This window comes from Suncus etruscus, chromosome 17, assembly GCF_024139225.1.
Source record: "Suncus etruscus isolate mSunEtr1 chromosome 17, mSunEtr1.pri.cur, whole genome shotgun sequence".
NCBI lineage: Eukaryota > Metazoa > Chordata > Mammalia > Eulipotyphla > Soricidae > Suncus > Suncus etruscus.
Window position 1 is genome coordinate 71,355,983 of NC_064864.1, and position 18,966 is coordinate 71,374,948.

Genomic DNA, 18,966 nt, shown 5'->3' on the forward strand with positions numbered 1-18,966 from the left:
GCAATAAATATAGGTGTAAGGAAGGGTTTTTTGTATTGTATTTTTATGTTCCTAGGGTATATTCCTAGGAGTGATATAGCTGGATCATATGGGAGCTCAATTTCCAGCTTTTGGAGGAATCTCCATATCGCTCTCCAGAAAGATTGAACTAGTCGGCATTCCCACCAGCAGTGGATAAGAGTTCCTGTCTCACCGCATCCCCACCAACACTGCTTGTTCTCATTCTTTGTGAACACAGAGCACCTTGTCCCAAATGTCCCATGTCCTTCTGGCTGGCGTTCCTGGGCAGCAGCCACTGTGTACCAGGCAAAGGGTCTGGAGAAAGCTGAAGTATGTGTCACTGCACCCAGGGCCAGCCTCCGATCCAAAAGCCTCGGTTGTCTTGCTGGCTCTCAACATCATAAGTGGCCTCCATGTGGCCTAGGTGCCAGGCATCAGGGTAGTGGTGATGTTTTCTCTGCATAAGAAAGGCTTGGATCAAGGCTGGGCCAACCCCATGACAGCCCCACACAATGATCTCTCTGCCCTGAACTCCTGTATCTGCAGGTTCTGAGTCGGCCATGGACAGGGCAGCAGGGGCACTGGCCCTGGGCTGGGGGCATAGTCACCAGATGGACTGTGATTAATTGGCTTTTAAGAGATTCCGATTCAGTTGCCACAAATTGCCTACAGAGCCCACTGCCCTGGAAGTGGCCCTGGGCTCTTTCCCAAAGACTGGGGTTGGGGGCATATGGCCCCACACCAATCAGGACAGGATGGGTCTGAGCCCAGGCCTCAGGTGTGGATTCAACAGTGCCAACCACCAGGTTGAGTCCAGTCTTGGGTCTGCTCTGAGGAGGGTTGAGTTTGTAACCTTGGCTCCTGCAGTGCCTCTGGACCAGGTTCCTTTGAGGTCACTGTACTCCTAGAGCACAAGAAGCTGGCCTGTCCCCCAGCTCCTGCTTCCACTTGGTGGTCCCCGTTACTACCCAATGGCCCTGTCAGTGCTGACAATGGGGCTGGGCAAAAACAGGTCTGAGCTCACATACTAGGCTGGATGTAACTCCTAGGCTCATTGGTGCTGTCTGAGAGGTCCCAGGTCTTACTTATCTGTGATCAGTTTGTCTAGAGGACACTCCCAGTGGGGCTGTACCTGGCATTTTGCATGGGTCAGAGACCTCTGGGACCGCACTCAGGGGTGTTGAAACTAAGAACTCAGGTCTTAGTTTATATCTTAGTATATCTGCCCTCAGGTGCTCTAACCCCTGACCTATCTCCCTGGTTCCCTATTGGGCTCTGCATTGATTTATTTTAAAATCCTTAAGAATAAACACCTCACTGATGATTGGGGCCAAATGTTTCTTTGCAATATCCAGTTTCCCCTCTGACATCTTCCCCTGACATTCTTGTTCCTCAAAATGGACTTTTCTGGGGCATTTGCAAGCCCTGTTCTCAGAGGAACGCCAGATCAGCAAGGCCCAAACTTCTCAGGGATGGTCAGTACTGAACCCTCCCCAAGGACTTCCAAGTGGTCTCCATGTGACCCACTGGAGAATGAGTTCAGGGATCCCAAAATACTCAGAAATATCGAGCTGACCTGAGTGAGCGCATGGGTGAGCATACACAGGAAGGCCTTGCTGGCAGGGATATCTGGAAACCAGCATTCTCGGGTGACTGGTAGGTATCCTTCTTGCATGTGCAGGCATCAGAGTCCAGGCCAGTTCCTGCAGCCCCCTTTCCTGTGGTTGGGCATTTGTCCCTCAATGCTGCCTTTCGACTACTGCTAGGGAGACAGTGATGCTCCCTGGTTCCCTCGGGAAGGAAGGGGCTAGACAGTTACAGCTGTGGGGCCTGCATAGACTAGAACCCAGTGTTTTCTCTGGGCCCTCATTGACTAGAGCCCTGTGATGGCTGTATTGCTGTTTCTGGGAAGAGCTCAGAGGGATGCCGACCTCACCAAACCCTTGAAAGCAGCGCTAAGGAAGCTAGTGGCATCACCCAGGAAGTGGCATCTGAGGTCCAGCTGGAACTCTGGCCCAAAAATGTCAGCACCACGGGGACTAACGAATGTTTTCTACTTCTTGGAATTCACCTCTTCAATATCAGGGCTCTGGAAAAAAGATTTTCTTTTACTAATGTACTTTTTAGACTTGTTCTGTAGCTAACATTATTTTATGACTCTCTGTCCTTGCCAGAAAGCACATTTTAAGTGTTTCAATTCAAAATTAAATATGACCTCAGTGTTTTAAAACACAGTTACATTAATTGTCCATCGCTTAAGTTTTGTTCTTTTTCCAGCCACTCACAGGCGGCCGAATGTTGGAGGTTAAACACAGTGTCTCCCACTCTTCCCACCGTGAACACGCTCCAGCTGCAAGAAAACACAGAACAGCAAAGATTTCTGTTTTTGTTTTAAGATGGAACTGCGGGAAGCTGTTTCCGACAAATAATAACCGTGTGTTACCCCAGGATCAGAGGCGACACTTTTCTTTAGAAATGCCACCGTGTTTGATACTGGGGAACTGTGTTCCTTATTTAGCACTGTACGAAGCTATTTGCCAGCCGGGATTATTTATTAATGAGCCCTGCACAGGAGTTGGTAGACCTAAGGCCCAGGGGTGTGGGTCAGTCCTGATACAAAACACACCCTTTGGAAAGGACTGAGGCAGCGTGCTCTGATTGTTATATTTTAGTGAAACCTCTTCCCACCCTAAGATGCAAAATCACGTACCCATGATGCAGCAAGCCTGAGCAGCCTTGCAGAGGCTGGGGAGGGTCAGTCTATGATGGGGGATCCCTGCTTTAGTGCAGAGGAAATGAATCAGGAACCCACCTCATAAGAGATGGTGTGGTTAAAGGGGGACCCCCACCCCTTACTCTGTCCCTGCTCTGCACCTTGGCTCTCCCCATGTTGCCCACATACCTGCAGCCCCTCACCTGCTTCCTCCTGAAGCACATGGGAAGGTTGAGCTTCACCATTGACAGTCCTAGGGATCCTCCTCCTCCTCCAATCAGGCCTGTGGCTTCCTCTGGTCAGCCCAAAGACCCTCCAGGAGAAACCTGGGAATGGTTCAGGTGACCACAGTATTCTCTTGTGAGGTTGGAGCTGATTTCACTCCAGCAGGGAGAGACCACTGGGCAACCCTGTTCACTGTGGTCTTATTCATCACATCTGTGATTGTCGCAGAGCAGGGGAACGGGGTTCCACCCCACAGTTGGACCGTGCCTCTCAGGATCAGAAGTTTGCAGGTTGTGGCTGTTGGCGGTGCCAGGATCTCTGGGCTTGGTTTCTCGTTGGGAACAGTTGCTCTGGGATAGTCAATGGGCAGGCAAGATCTAAAATGCATTTTCAGGATCACCATGGGAGTGTCCAGCAAAATCAGCTGGTCACTACGCAGGCTCCCGAGGGTCAGCTGCACCAACAGACAGCATAGGCGAGCTCTGTGCCCAGGGATTGACCCTTTGTGCTCCGACCCACCAGCTGAGTCCTCCCAACACAGCCCCTGCGGATGTGCCAGGTCACCTGACACTGGCAACCCATCTCACTGGAGAGAGAAATGCAGTGCGAGGAGAAGGGCCAGAGATGTCGTGAGACACAGAGACATCAGAGACACAGAAAAGCTGTAAATGTACTTTGGGCTGTTGCCTTGACCATTGCCTTGTGCTTGGCTCCCCTCATCCAATCCAGGTTCAGAAACTAGATACCCAGAGAAGAGCAGCAGAGTAGTGAAAAGTCACCTCACTCACTCAGAAGATCTCTGTGGGGAAGTGGGCAAGGGGGGCGGGGGGCAAGAATGTGGTGAAAACCATAAACATGACTCTTCCATGGGTTCTATTCCTGACTCAGTCCCTGACACCCCATGAAGTCCCATCACCAGGAGTACTGCCAAGCATGGCCCAACTTCCCTGCACCCCAAGTTCTCCTCTGGTTATTTTCTTCACTGAATGTTCCCTTGGGAGCAGAACTAGAGAAACCCATGCGGAAGCACAGTGATTAGGACGTGTCCGTATTTACCATCGCTCACTCGTCCCTGCCCCAGGTCTGGCACAGGGTCTCCCCCAGAGCTGACAATCCACTGGTGGGGGGGGGGTTCTGCCTTCCTGGGCACGCATGTGGGAAATGGGGCTCAGTGCCATAGAGCCAGGGCTGCGTTCAGAGGCTATTGGAACTCATTATTGGGCACATTTATAATATTAATAACCACGTTTCCAGAAGTTGTCACATCAAGTAAAAGATCTTCATTCCAGGCTGTCTTTGGGGGCCGAGTGGAGACTGGATGCCTGCATTTAATAAATTGTAGTTTCAAGGAGTCATTTTTGTAAATAATTAGTTTCAGTGAAAGAATAAGTTAGCATATTGTGTGCATCTAATGTTGCGAATGTACACAGCAAACTTTGCTATTAATCAACAGTCAAGCACCGCGAGTGAGGTCTCATACATAATGAATTGTGCTTGAACCTCATGGGCTTCTTGATAGAAAAATAAAAGAAAACACAAGTGTCGTAAGCTTTTGAATAAAATTTAACTAGATTGCTCTGCATCCTGTAATTGTTTTGGAATCAGCTGGGACCTGATAATTCATCTATAGTTTTGGGGTGTTTTTATCTTCATCTGTCAAAGAGTGGAGATTTTTAATGATATGTTAAAATGTTGATAAAATATAATTTTCCTTTTAACCATTGGGTCGTTTAGGGGAGAAAGTAAAAAGCCCTGTTAAGGCCTCTGAGTATGCCAGATAGGCTGCTAAAATGTCTTTTTCAAATGCTTAGTGTGGCCCATGTCTCTTTGAAAATCAGTTTGTTTGATTTTTGTATTATTTTTTGTGAGGGCCACTCTTAGTGGTGCTCAGGGGTTACTCCTGGCTCTGCATTCAGGAATCACTCCTGGTGGTAGTCGGGGAACCATATGGGATACTGGGGATCAAAACCAGGTTGGCCACGTGCAAAGCAACCTACCCACTGAGCTATCACTCCAGCTCCACAAAATCAAGGGTTTGGGTTTTTGTTTGTTTGTTTTGGTTTTTGGTTTGGGGGCCACACTCCATGATGCTCAGGGGTTACTCCTGGCTATATACTCAGAAATCGCCCCTGGCTTGGAGGACCATATAGGATGCTGAGGGATCGAACTGCAGTTTGTCCTGGGTCAGCCACTTGCAAGGCAAACGCCCTACTTATTTTGTTCTTATGGCAGGTACGTTATGTGGATAGTGTTTGGAAATTTCCATAAAATTCTAAAATACTGCCATAAACTCTCTGTGTTCTTATGTAGGTTCGGACTTTAATTTGAATTCCAGCTACTGAAGGCTTGGATTCCTGTAAGAACCCAGTCCAGGGTCCCACCAGGGCTGGACCTTGGGGCTAAGGGATTGGGGGCTGAGGCCACTAGATATGGAGTAGAAATTCTCTCCTCTCGAAGCCTCAGAACCAAGCTGTAGTGTCCACTCTATGCCAAGCTACTTAGCTGGACCTGTGTCTGTCCTGACCTGTCTGTCCTTTCTCAGCCTCCAAAGGACACACCTGAAACCAACCCTCAAATGCCACTGGCTCTGGTATCCACGCAACTGAGTTCTCTTCTCATGGGGAATTGGAGTGAGGGAAGAGTCCAGCAGTCTTCCCCATGGACCCCACCATCTTTTTTTTTTTTTTTTTTTTTTTTTTTTGGTTTTTGGGCCACACCCTGTGACGCTCAGGGGTTACTCCTGGCTATGCGCTCAGAAGTTGCTCCTGGCTTCTTGGGGGACCATATGGGACGCCGGGGGATCGAACCGCGGTCCGTCCTAGGCTAGCGCAGGCAAGGCAGGCACCTTACCTCCAGCGCCACCGCCCGGCCCCAAGGACCCCACCATCTTGCTGGCCTGTGTCAATGGTCATTAAGCCTCAGCTCTTGAGTGGGTCTGTGTGCCCAGAGCTGTGTGTGAAGGAGAGAAATGCAGTTTGGGCACCTCTCTGTAGACGCCCCCTGCTGCATGTGTCAGGCACCTGGCAGGCTTTGGCTTGCTCCTCTTCCGCTTGATTTGTGTAAATCAGGGTTTCTGAGCACCCAGATTCTGGTGTCTCCATTTTCTGCAGTTGGGTGGTAAGTTGTGACTGTTGGGAGAATTCCACAAGCCTGTTGTGGACAACCACGGAAGTGACTTACTTGGATCTCCCAGAAGCCATGGCAGGCAGGGCATAGGCACAGGTATTGGGAGAGGTAGAGGGGAGAGTGGCAAGGCCCTGTCAGCCCGCCACAGCCAATAGGGCCTTCTCAGAGGCCATGTTCATGACAGCCCTGGCCCTACCCTGAGTGACGGCCATTATTCCATTGTCCTACCATCCCACCTTCCCTCTATCCCCTTGTCCCATTGTCCCATCATCCCATCCATCCTACTGTCCCATCCACCCCATCCATTCATTGTCTTATCCATTCATCTCATTTGTCCTATTATCCCATTGTCCCATCTATCTTAATACCTCCTCTTCCTACCATCCCATTATTCCATTGTTCCATCTGTCCCATCCTCCTGTCCTGTCATTCCATCCATCCTATTATCCCTTCTGTATCATTCATCCTAATGTACCATCCTTCCATCATCCCATCCATTCTACCATCCCATTTGTTGCATCCATCCTATTTGTCCATCTGTCCCATTATCCCATTGTTCCATCATTCTATCTATCACTCGGTCCTATACTCCCATCATCCCATCCATCCCTTCGCCTCATCATCTCCTCGCTCCTCTCTGGCTTGAATCAAGGCCCCAAGCCTTTCCCAGCTTTCTCATTCATGTACTACCTCCCATCTTCTTCTAGAAGTGAAACCTCTTTGCTTTGGTCAGAAATTATAATGAAGTGCAGGAAATGCCCATCAGGTATCAACAAGACTGATCAGACCCATGAAATTGGGCGCTCTGATGGTACCAGCTTTATGAGCAGGTACTCTATGCAGTCTCCCCATCCCTCTACTGCAGTGAATGAATGTGGTCTAGGCCAGGCTCAGTCTCCAGCAGGCCTGGACACTGGCCTGGCCTGGCCCAGCCTGCCCAGTTCTTCTTGTCAGGGCATCTGTAGCCCAGGGGCTTAGTAAAAAAAAAAAAAAAAACACTCCTTGCTCATCTACACATGCCAGTCCCCGTCTCTGCAGACCCTGAGGGGGTAGGCCCAAGGCACATCCTGGACTTGGGGCCTTGGAACAACAAAGCATTCCAAACTTCTACCCTGTGATTGAGAATCGTTGGAGGCATCTATGCAGAAGCAAGGGCTGGTTGGCACCATACAAGCGAGGCCGGATCCCGGAGCCACTCCTGCTCGCCCCACAGATGTGGTCCAGACTGCCCGCCTTATTTTCCTCTGTCCTTGTCCGGGAGCTGCAGAACTCACAGAGGAGGGCTCAGCAATTCTTCACTGCCAGTCAAGTCTTGGATCACCCCAAAATCTGAACCCCAGAGTCTTCTGGAGTTTCAAAGTTCACCACGCACCTTTTGTGGCAGGAGAGAGCCAGGGGCTCTTGGTCCAGTGGTGACCTTGTGAGGAACTTTTGCCTAGCACCCACATACTAATGCGTGAGCAGCCCACCCTCTGTGCCCTAAGAACCCTACTCCCTGCCTGAGCCCTGCAACCCCTGGAGTGTGGCCTAGCAGTCTGGGATGGCCTATAGTCATCAGCTGCTCCAGTATCTTCCCCGTGCTTTGGGACACCATGGATGGACACCACAGCCTCCATTCTTGGAGGGGTGGGGCAAGGTTAGGGATCTTGAGGGAACAATCTGGAACTTGGGATCCAGAGTTTGCTGGGATATGAGGAGACACTGGTTGGTAAGGGTGGCCCTAAATGGGACGAAGCCAGACTTGCTCCCTCAAGGACAGGATAAGCAAGGCTGGGGGTGGCCAGGCTAGGCCAGGGCATCAATTTCACTTTATTGTAAAAGTGGAAATGTATGTCCTGGCTCTAAAAATGTGCTTTTATGTGTGTGTGTGTTTCATGCCGTTCGTTTTAAATATCACCTCGTAAATCCTCACTTTGGAATCAAAGCTGTTTAATTACATTTCACCCATGAATAGTTATCTGATGCCAATGGAGGAAGAGTTAAAAGGAGGAAATCGGAGGTTGAGATCTTTAGCACAAGCATAAAAAATCAATTTAAGATGAATTTTACTACTATAAAATTCTTCCAATGTCCTTTTAAAAGTAGCGGTGTCAGGAAACGCAGCCTCCATTCAATTCCCTCCATCTCAGGGGGTTGGGGGGACCCTAGGATGCCCACACATGTCACATTCTCTTGGGGTGTCTCTGGATAAGGAAGTGGGGTCCTCTGAGCTGAGCAGGTGACCCCACACTTCAACCCAGGTGACATACAAGCTCCTTTAGTCCCCCAGCTCAGTGTCCCGGTACTCCCAGAGGGTCCAAGCTGACCTCTCTCTCTATCTGGAAGTGTTGGGCTCTGTGCAGACTCAGCCATTCTTTTTGCCTTTACAGCCCCATGATACCTGCAGGGCCACTCCCAGCAGACACACCAGAGTCCCTAGCACAGTGCGTGGCCTGGCTGCAGACCTACTTCCATGAGCCCCAGACTGTGAACTCACTGCCCTGGCCCGCTCTCCACCACCCCGTCTTCCAGCAAGGTCAGTACTGGGCCCTGGGCTTGCTCTCCCAGGGCTGAACTTGGCTGCTTCACGCATATGTCACCACTGGGCTTAGTGACGGGATGAGGTGGCCACAGGGTGAGGGCGGGAGGTTGCTGTCTCCCCACCCCGAGGACTGCAGGAGTGTTGGCCCAAGCTCCCTGGGGTTCACAGAGAGGCAGAAACCTACAGGTGGGCACTGGGCACTGGTGGGGCCAGACTAGATCACATCTGGGCTGAGGGGTGTCAGCATTGAGCCTCTCTGCTGCTGGCCAGCACAGGGCCAGCCTCAGGATACTCTGTTTCTGAGAGGAGTTTCTCTTGGGCTGATGTCCTCTGAAAGGGGCCCAGTGATATCTCTGGGACCCTGAAAGGCTCATTTCGTACCATCTCTTTGTTGGTACCAACCAAACCCTTTCCAGAATTTCTGTGGTAGCTTCTGCTTTTTGAATCACAGCATCTGAAACCAATCCGCAGAGGTGCATTCTGGGGACTGGGGAGGTCCTTCCATTTCCATGCTCTGCAGGAAATGTCTGTAGGAGGGTGCTCCTCCCTGCCGTGCTCCACGGACCACCCTTCTTGTCCTCCCCATAGTGCTCCCTGCAGTGACCCTCGGCTGTCTTCCCTGTAGTGCTCCAGACTGCAGCCTTTGACTGTCCTCTCCACAGTGCTCCCCTGGTTACCCTCAGCTGTCCTCCCAAAGTGCTCCCTGCAGCAGCTCTCAGCTGTCATCTCTACTGTGCTCCCCACAGTGGCTTTTGGCTATCCTCCCTGCAGTTCTCCCTGGTCACTTCCAGTCGTACTCACAGTGCTCTTTGCTGAGGATCTCACTATCCTCCCTGTAGTGAACCACCAACCACCCTCATCTGTCCTCCCTGCTTATGTCCCCTGCAGTGGCCCATAGCTATCCTCCCTGCAGTATTCCAGTCTGTAATTCTTGGTTCTCACCTCACCCTGCCCTACCCAGCGGTCTCACACTTGACGGCCTTTTCCATGCATGTCCTTGGAGTTTTCTCTGAAAAGTGATGGGCGGTTCCTTTGTAAGTGAAATGTTGAACACTTCCATCATTTCCTCGTCACAGCTATTAGCTGTCGCCATGAAATACTGCGCGTGACAGAGCAAAATTCACCACTTTAGCTCTGTGTCTGGATGCACGTTTGGGGGGACTACTGAAACCTGTCCCCAGCTTCCCTCGCCACAAGAGGCTCCTTCCTTCCCTCCTGCTTCAGTCTCTGGGCCTGCCAGGTGCTGCTTTGGCCCTGGAGAGCCTCAGCACCCCCAGGAGATGACACTATAAACTAAAACTAGTGGGGAGAGCCCAGCAGGCTCAGTGGGAACCAGCCCTCCAGAGATGCCCACCCCAGCCAGACCACTGGGACAGGGAGTGCTGAGCAGGACCCACTGTCTCAAGGGCAAGCACCCCTCAGCCTCCCTGTGAAGGAACTTTCTCACCCTCCTGTGTGCCCTGTCACTGCTTGAAGGAACATCCTAAGCCTAAGGCCTTGAATGTGGCTCTTCCCAGAGTAGGGTGAATGCTTAGCACAGAGGCAGCCTGGTCTCAGGCACCTTGCGGACCCCAGGCTGGTCGTTTACCAATGCTCCAGAGCCCATGTATAGACCAAGATGGCTTGCAGCTCTGAAGGTAGATCAGGTGGGATAACGACCTGGACACACCCCAGAGCTGGCCACTGCTTTTCAGGAGCAGAAATAGGGCACCCGGGGGCATCTTGGAGAGCTGGATGGGCGGGAAGTGAAGGGCGGGAAGGTAGAGATATGGGCAGGGCCAGCAGGCCAATTAGATCTGACAGCCAGAGACCCCACAGTTTTCTGGTGGCTTTGAAGCAGGAGGAAAATTGTGAGGGGCTCAGGTCAGGACAGGGTTCAGACAGGTGTGGGCCTCCTCAACATGGCTCCTGGGGACGGGCCACTCACCATGTGACCAGTTTTTATGTCCCAAGGCCCTCCCTGTCCCCTGCCTGTGCCTGGAGGTCAGGCAAGGGCATCTGCCTTCTTCGTTTCCTCTGTCCATAGCTTCCTTGGACCCAGGAGCCCACATGTGGACAGGACCCCAGGTGGCCTCATCACATACACACACACACACACTCTCTCTCTCTCTCTCTCTCTCTCTCTCTCTCTCTCTCTCTCTCTCTCTCAGCCATCTCACCCCATTTGAATCACTGGCAATTCTGTTCACTCTAGGGAGAAAAGTGTGACCCCCGTCCCGGGACAAGGATTGGGGGTCTTTCAGGGTTTGGAGAGCAACAGCCAGCCAGCCGCCCAGGACAGTTCAGCTCACTCGGTCCAACCCTTCACTATCTGCAAGGGCCTCTGGGCCAATTTTCCTGTTACTGAATTCATAGGCCAGTGACGCTGAGTCCAGTCGAGCAGAGTCCAGAGTCCCATGTCTTGTCATGCTTCCTCCCGCCCAGCGGTGGCCATTAGGTCTTGTTTCTTCTAGTCTTTGTTCTGAGCCCCAGGCACAGCAGTGCTTCCTTCCAGCCAACAGCTTTCCACCTCATTCTGTCTTGGAAATTTTCTAGGACTTTATAAACACCACAGTTTTCACAGTTGCTTATAATGTCAAGCACTCTGTGTCCCCACACCATTCCCACCGCCAGTGTGATACCCCGCTGTCCCCGGATTTCCACCCACCCATCAACCTGCCCCTTTGATATTCCAAAATAATTTACTTCATAATGTCTGTTACAACAAAAAGTAATAGAATTAACAACAACAAACAACAATAATAATCTTTCATAAGAGAAAATTTGCAAAACTTGTTCAATCTCATTGGGCCCTTAAATCCTGTCCAAGGGTTGACTGAGCTGTTTGTGGAGATTTGATCACTCTGTGTTGCTGGTTTTGTTTGTTAACCATGTATGGCAACCATGTATAACCATGTATAACTCCTAATTTGGTTTGTTCCTACTGGGGGGATCGATACTGCAACATTTGGAGGTGTTTGTAGCTGTGTAGATGGCCGTGCACACCAAGAAATCCAGGTCGTGGGTGACATGGCGGCTGCAGTGAGGCCTCATGCCTCATCTTTTAAGTTCAGTTCTTTCTGGCCCTCAGAATCACGACAGAGATTGTCATTAGTATCTGATACCATTTCTGTCCTTTTCACCCCACCCTTGAACCTATGACTGTGAAGGCAGATAGGCATGTACGTCTACAGTCTCTGAGAAAATGCATTTGTGGCACGTGTGTGCATGACCAGCTGTTTGCAGGGGTGTGAGGAAAGCTTAGGAACTGCCTGAGACAGACATAGTGGGACAATGAGGAGAGGTAAAAGACAGAGGGAGCTGAAAATCAGGGCCAGGTATGTGGCTCAGTGGTGCTGCACTGGCCTTCATGTGGGAGACCCTAAATTTGCTCCTCCCAGGACTGGAAAAACAAAAGTGCTAATTCTTTAGACTATTGAAGTAGCAAGTCCAAACTCTCCAAAGACCTGTGGACTGGGGGTGGGAGGCTCAGTTGGATTGAAGGGGGTTATTTTCTATTTGGGTTGGGACAGAAATGTCCCCTTACCTAACAGAAGGTTAGCCCTGGGCCTGCTGGGGATCATCTCTGTCAGGGAATCTCTCACAAAGAGGGTCTGTTCTCAGCTGCAGAGATGCTGAGAGGGATAAGCCCAGCCTTGAGTCCAGTAAAGTTCAGCCACACCTGTAGGGGTTCGGCCTCTGGGCAATGCCAGGGGCTCCTGGGACGCAGCATTACTGAAAATTTGCCAACATTGCTGAGATGCCCAATGTCATGTTCCCCCGAGTCTCTGTGAATTACAGAAAACAGTGACACCCGAGAATGGTTTATCTCACAGAGTCCCCCGCACCCCGGGACTCAGCCAGGCTGGAACTTCCCAGGGCTCTGCCAAAAGGAACTGATCCAGCACCCCTGTGGGGGCCAGGTGGCATCTCATCACAGATGTAGATACTTGAGTCTTTGAAGCTCTAGCTGGTGCCACTTCGGTGGGAAACTACACAGTGAAATAGGATCGTGGCACCGACCTAGGAACTGAGCAGCAAACCAGGGGTTGTTTCCATGGAATTGGGACCGTGGCTCAAAGACTGGAGTGAATCCTTGGCCTGCTGAGCTCTGGGCTTCAACACTACCAGCAACTACTTAGGGGCACTAGGCCTGGAACAGCCCTGGAGCAGGGTCAATGTGGTCCCCAAACCCAAGATTGAGAGTGGTCCTGTCCATCTCTGCCAGTGTAAGAGTCCATGAGGGGTCCACATGGTAAACTGGGCCACCCTCTGCTCCAAGAGCCATAGGCCAGCAGGTTGGCCTCCTTGGAGCTGTGAGCTGCCGCTTTGTCCTGGGTTTTGCATTTGCAACAGACTTGGATAAATCAGGGGTGTGTGTGTGTGTGTGTGTGTGTGTGTGAACTGCCACTTTGTCCTGGGTTTTGCATTTGCAACAGACTTGGATAAATCAGGGTGTATGTGTGTGGGGGGGTGTATTGTGTGTGGGGTGTATTGTGTGTGGGTGTGGGTGGGTGTGTGTTTCTCCCTAATCTTATGAGTCTTTTCAAAGGAGACTCTGATGCTTCATGTCTTAAAGTTTTATCTTCTCACTGTCATCACTCAGTGTGCTGCTTCTGAAGAGATTGTCATAGTATCCTTGGCAACACAGAACACTTGATCCAGTGCTATAGACCCTGTTGATGCCTTTCTGGGTCGCCCTAGCAGGAATTGAATGACCCCTTCCACCTGTGTTTTTTCACTTGTGATTTTTTTTTCTTTTTTCAAGAAAACATGAATGAAAATGCCCACAAAATTTGCCTGTTACCAATGGGTAGTGGGTAGTGGAGTATATAAATATTGATACGGAGTTAACAGCTTTAATGCCGTAAAGCTCTTTATAGGTGCCCAGAGCATGAAAGTTCTTCCTCGAAATGTTTTATCACCCGTGAGTTCCACCTGACTCTGAGTCGATGACTGCATAGACAGACAGTCGCTGTCAAAGGTGGTCCCAGGCGCCCAATGGGCGAAGGGCAGGGTTGGCCTGGGCATCTTTTATCTGGGTCAGTGTCATCTTTGGAAGTTCATGGCTACCCCCTAGGATTCCTCTGTGCCAGGAGACTGGTCGGGCATTCTGGATGGGCCTTGAGTGAAGGCTGAGGAAGAGAAAGTTCTACCTACTAGGAAACATGCATGCTGGTCCCTTTGGTCCACATCCATCCTCCTGCCCTCCCTCCAGGGTATGTGGTGTCACTGATGCCTCGGGGACACTCTGAGCAGCTAGCCCTGCCCCTCAACCATGTGACAATCTGTCCATCACCATGGCAACTGCTCTGCCTCTTCCTGGCTCTGCTGTCAGCCACTGCATCTCGAGGGTTAATCCCTGAGCATCTGAGTGCACAGAGTCCCCTTTCCAAGTGCCCACGAGCCTCCTGGACAGGGGAAACTGTCCCCAGACAGCTCCTCTCTTCTTCCTCAGCTCCTCAGTCCATGCCCGAGTCCCAGAGATTCATCCATCCATTCATTCCGACAACAATTGTGTCTCTTCCACTTGGGAGATCAAAGATGCAAGATCCAACCTAAGTGCCCGGCCAGTCCTCAGCCCCACCTCCCTCTTCCAGAATTGGGCGTTTGATGCTCGCAAGCAGCCCCTGTTAAGGCCCGCACTGTTGATGATGGGCTTAAAACAGCACCAATCTGGCGGAATATGATGGTATCATTAGTTTGTGAATCGCATCCTTGACAATAACGGCAGAGGCGCCAAATCGGTTTAAAAGAAGATAACAGAATGGTTTAAGCTACTTAGGTTGAATGCCAATTATATTTTAATATTCAACGGAGCATATTTTACGAAGAAAAAAGGCCGCGTTGACGCCTGCATAACTCATCGGCGGCGCCGGCCAGCTGTGCTACTCCACTCTCCGCATCACTTTGTGCATTTTAGTAGCATGGTAATTTAGTGGAGAACTACCTGAGTGATGGCATTTTCAATGAGCAGGTAATCTACAGAGAATTTTTATATGGTTATGAGTTCTGTGCTTCAGCCCAGCAACACAAAAATACATCAAGACCAATTACGGTATCAACTTTCAGTGTGATACCCTTGCCACGGAGTGCGTGTACGCCTGCCCCAGGCATTTCAAATTGCATCTAATTTGAAATCTTTGGGGTTTTAATTAAATTTCAGAATATATGGAATTCTTCATTAGTACCTGCTCTGAATAGCACATTACCCTGTTCGCTGTCCCTCGTTAAAGGCGGCGGCGGCGAACAGTTGGTTTCGGAGCTGATCTTTGGAGGGGCCTGGGCATTGGAACAGAAATAGTGAAATGCAAAATAATATCCAGAAGATTATTAGTCCAGAGAGAGTCTCTTGATTTGTATTTTAATGGAATTTTACATTTCTCTTAATGATTTGCAAATTGTCCTCTGATTATAAGATGCATTAAGCTTTTCATTTTAATGGCAAAGACACAGCCATTAGTAGAATTTCTTTGCCTGCCCTGTCTTTTCTTTCTTAGAGAACTTCCCTGCAGCAGATAAATATTGAAACCATTAACACCTTTTGATGTCGAGCCAGTCTGCATTTTGGACCCTCACACACGCACACACACAGGGGTCTCCCTATGGGCATCAGCACCTGGTTGGGGGCCTTGCATGCCCACCCCGAGCTGTGCGCCCCTTTTTGCGATGAAGGTTTTGCCTTTGAAATGGTCGCTGGGTGGCCTTGTTTGTTTGTGCCCAAGCTAATGCATTTAAATATCATTAACGGCCCAATTTGTATTAATAAAAGCAGCTGGGGCCTGTGTGTGCCTTTGACATGCTCCAGGCTTGCCTAGCTAGATACAGGGCTGGAGGGAGAGGACAGAGAAGCATACGTGGTGGGATCTGGAAGGAGAGACCACCACCACCACCACCCCGCAATCCTGCAGACTCAGGAAGGGCTGCAGAGCAGAAGGCTAGGGGCTCAGAGCCTGTCCATGCTGGTCCCACGTGCAGCTCTGCCCATGCTCTGGCCACTGGGTCATGTCCTGCCTCGGGCGAGTTGTTGGGGAGAACCTTTTGCTCGTGGGTGAACTGTTGGGCACCCTGGGCTGGGCGCTAGTGTCCAGGGCCCAGAGCCCTTCCCATCCCATCCTGGGGCTCATCCTCCCCAGTCCCTGGGGGTCCAGCAGTTGCGGATGAGGTTGTTGGTGTGAAGCCAGGAAAACCCAGGTGCCCTCCAAGGTCAGGCAGGTCAGACCTCACCCCTGCCTGGTTGGCTCCAGGTTGGAGAGTGGCTGTGGGCACCCCCAGCTCCCTGCCAGCCCGAGGGAAGGGCACTCCCCCACCCAGTTCCTGCCACATGTCAGCTCTGCAGATGTGTAGGGTCACCCATGGGTGATGGGTGCTATCAGAGTGAGGTGCATGTCCTGCGGCCTGTACGACAGGGCCCCAACTCAGAAGGAAGCTTGCTTCCCCTGGCAGGAGACCAGCTTCCTAGGCTGGAGCTGGAGTGGCACTAGTTTCTGGATGGCTTGGCAGAAGCATCTAGAACTTCGCTGGCTGCCTCGGTTGTGACTGAAGGGGCCTCCACCCTGTCAGGCACTGAGTCTCCCACCACCCCCTTCGGGCTGAAGAGGCTGAATTTGAAGGGGGAGAGAGGTGTAGGGGATAGGGTGGAATGTGTGGGTATATAGGGGATGGGGTGGAGTGTAGAGGGGCTGTAGAGTGAGGGTGAGACATAGGGTATGAGGTATGAGCTGTAGAGTGGGGTATGGGGTGTAGGGTGAGTGATATGGGGTGTAGGGTATGGGCTCTGGACCACTACAGGGTTGGCCCCCGGGGTTCAGAGCTGGCTCCTCAGCTGGGCTTGGGTTTCCCAGGTGTTCTGAGCAGCCTCGGCCCCACTGAGTCCATGGAGTGCAGTCCTCATCAGGAGCTCTCTCCCTCTCTCTCTCTCTCTTGCTCACTCACTCGCTCTATTCCATATCCTAACAAAGTATTTCTCTCTCACTCTTTCCCCACTCCATGTTTTTAGAGTATCTCTCTCCCCTCCATTTCTTCTCTCTCTCTCTCTCTCTCTCTCTCTCTCTCTCTCTCTCTCTCTCCCTCTCTCTCTCTCTCTCTCTCTCTCGTTGAGAAACCATTAACATCCATTTCTCAGCTTTGAACTGAATGACAATCATTTGCATGGGAAAGGTGTTAACATATAATTATTCACATTCTTACCAGGACACCCACAGTTTAATCATTTCTCTATAGGCTTCCTAAGTTTGAGCTTCAAGTCTAAGGCATAATTCTCCTGTTAAATAAGTGGGGTGCGCTCCCACTATTGGGACAGTGAATACAGATAGGCAGGGCTAGAGCTGGAGTGTAGGTCCATCCACTGCATAGGGCTGGGCCAGAGAGAACCTTCTCTGGGTCATATCTATGTCTGGTGGATGTGGGGTGTGGACTATCGATGTGGAACCTTTTCTCCCCATATCACCTGTGGATAGGGGATAAAAGGTATGGAATATGAAATAAGGGAATTTTCTCTCCCTGTATCTCCCTGTTGATGTGTAAAGGATTGAGATATGGAACCTTTATCTTCGTATCTGCCATGGTCATGGGACCTTCTTTGCCCTACTCTCCCATGAATAGGGGATATAGGTTACATAGGGTATGTAGGAACCCCAGATTAGAAGAGACAGCAGAAGTTTCACTTAGGGCCTGAAGAGATAGTATGGTGGGAAAGGTGCTTGTCTTTGTATGTAGTCTAACTAGAATCAATCACCAGCACCCCATTTGGCCCCTGAATCTGCCAGGGGTGACTCCTGAGTCCAGAAGCAGAAGGAAACCCTGAGCACCACCAGGTGTGACCCAAAAAGAAAATTCTCCAAAAACCAAGTTTTGCTCGGGAATAAGTTTTGGAACTTGGCACCTGTGTGTGTATGTATGTGTGTGTCTGTGTGTTTCTGTGTGTGTGTGTGTGTGTGTGTGTGCCTGTCTCTCTTTTCTCCCTTTCTTTCCCTCTGTCTCTGTCTCTCTGTCTCCCTCCCACTTCTCCCTCTCTCCATGGCACCAATGCCTGGAATAGCTGAATGTGGCAATACCCCAGAGCTCCAGCCACTCGCTCTGTCCATTTCTGTGTACTCATCTCCTCTTGGCTTGCCCGGAGCCTCTCACTGGGCTCTTTACCTGGTGCTCAGGGCTGCTGGTGACTAGATACCTGGCACCACCAGGCATCGACCTCAGCCTGTTTTCATCCATGTCTCCAGGTAACAGGCTCTGGTGGAGGTCCCATGTGCCCAGTGTCTGAGATCTGCGGGCCCTGTGCCAGTTTTACTCGTGTGTCTTTTCTATACTGTTGAGTGTCGAGGACTCCTCTATTCTGGGGGCCTCCCAGATGTGTGTGTGTGACTCTTTCAGAGACTGTGACTCCCCTGTCTCTCAGCAGCTCCTGAGAGCAGAGCAGGCACATTGCAAAGTCCAGGGGCCATATCAGGTCCGCTCTACTCATGCTGCTCAGGCCAGGGTGTCTGCAAACCCCAAGATCACTTCCCTCTAGGCGCTGGAGCATGTTTTCTGGAAGTTGTCATCTTTTTTTTTTTATCACCTTTTCTCTTATTTTAGATATGGGTCTGTGGTCAATCTGGGGGTCGATAGCTTTTTTTTTATCTTTCTTTTAGTATCAGTTTGGCCCTGGGTGATGCTTTACCTGCTAATAGGCCTTAGAATTCGAGGCTCTGGGTCCTATGATAGGATCACCCCAGGTCACTGCAGCAGTGTTGTGGGGCCACAGAGCTTGAGAGTAAGCTCAGGGCCTCACATGTCCCTGTACCTTTGTATTGGTTTTTGTACGAGACTTATAGCCCATATCTATTTATTGGTCTGTTTATTGATTTGTGACCAAAATAATTTGGCTCTTTGTTGGTTAACTTTCACTGCAAAATTTCTGCTCCTTTGTCTAAGATTGTGTGTGTGTGTGTGTGTGTGTGTGTGTGTGTGAACCCTTTTGTTGATCCTGTGTACTGTCTCTTTAGAGAGACAGTTACTTGTAAATTAATTTTCCAAACATTGAATCAGCCTTGCCTTCCTAAAATAAACCCCACTTGATTTTCGTTTCATGTTACATATTGTCAGACATGACTTGCCAACATTTTTTTTAAAAGGTTTGTGTCTGAGTCCATGACAAATACTGATGTGTACATTCCTGGTTTCTGTGTTTTTCTGATTTTGATATAAAGGAAGTATTATTGCATAAATACCTGAGAAGTGCTTCATCTTCTGTTTTCTCCACAATTGTACTGTATTTCTTCTTTAAATGTTTAACAGAATTTACTGGGAATATCCTACTTTTTTTGGTTATGGGCCACCAAGTTACCTCTTGGATAAGTCTGGATAGTTTTACAGTTTTTGTAGATAAATTGATCTCATTGTGGAGGTAGTTGAATATTAA

The 18,966-nt window shown here is 50.2% G+C and overlaps 1 protein-coding gene across 1 annotated transcript in view; it reads left to right on the forward strand.

Annotated features, from left to right (window-relative positions):
- MGMT (O-6-methylguanine-DNA methyltransferase) overlaps positions 1–18,966 on the forward strand; it is a 132,446-nt gene that overhangs the window by 105,235 nt on the left and 8,245 nt on the right. The window contains exon 3 of the mRNA XM_049790605.1: positions 8,434–8,579. Within this exon, the coding sequence (XP_049646562.1) occupies positions 8,434–8,579 (146 nt within the window). The remainder of the gene's footprint in view (positions 1–8,433; positions 8,580–18,966) is intronic.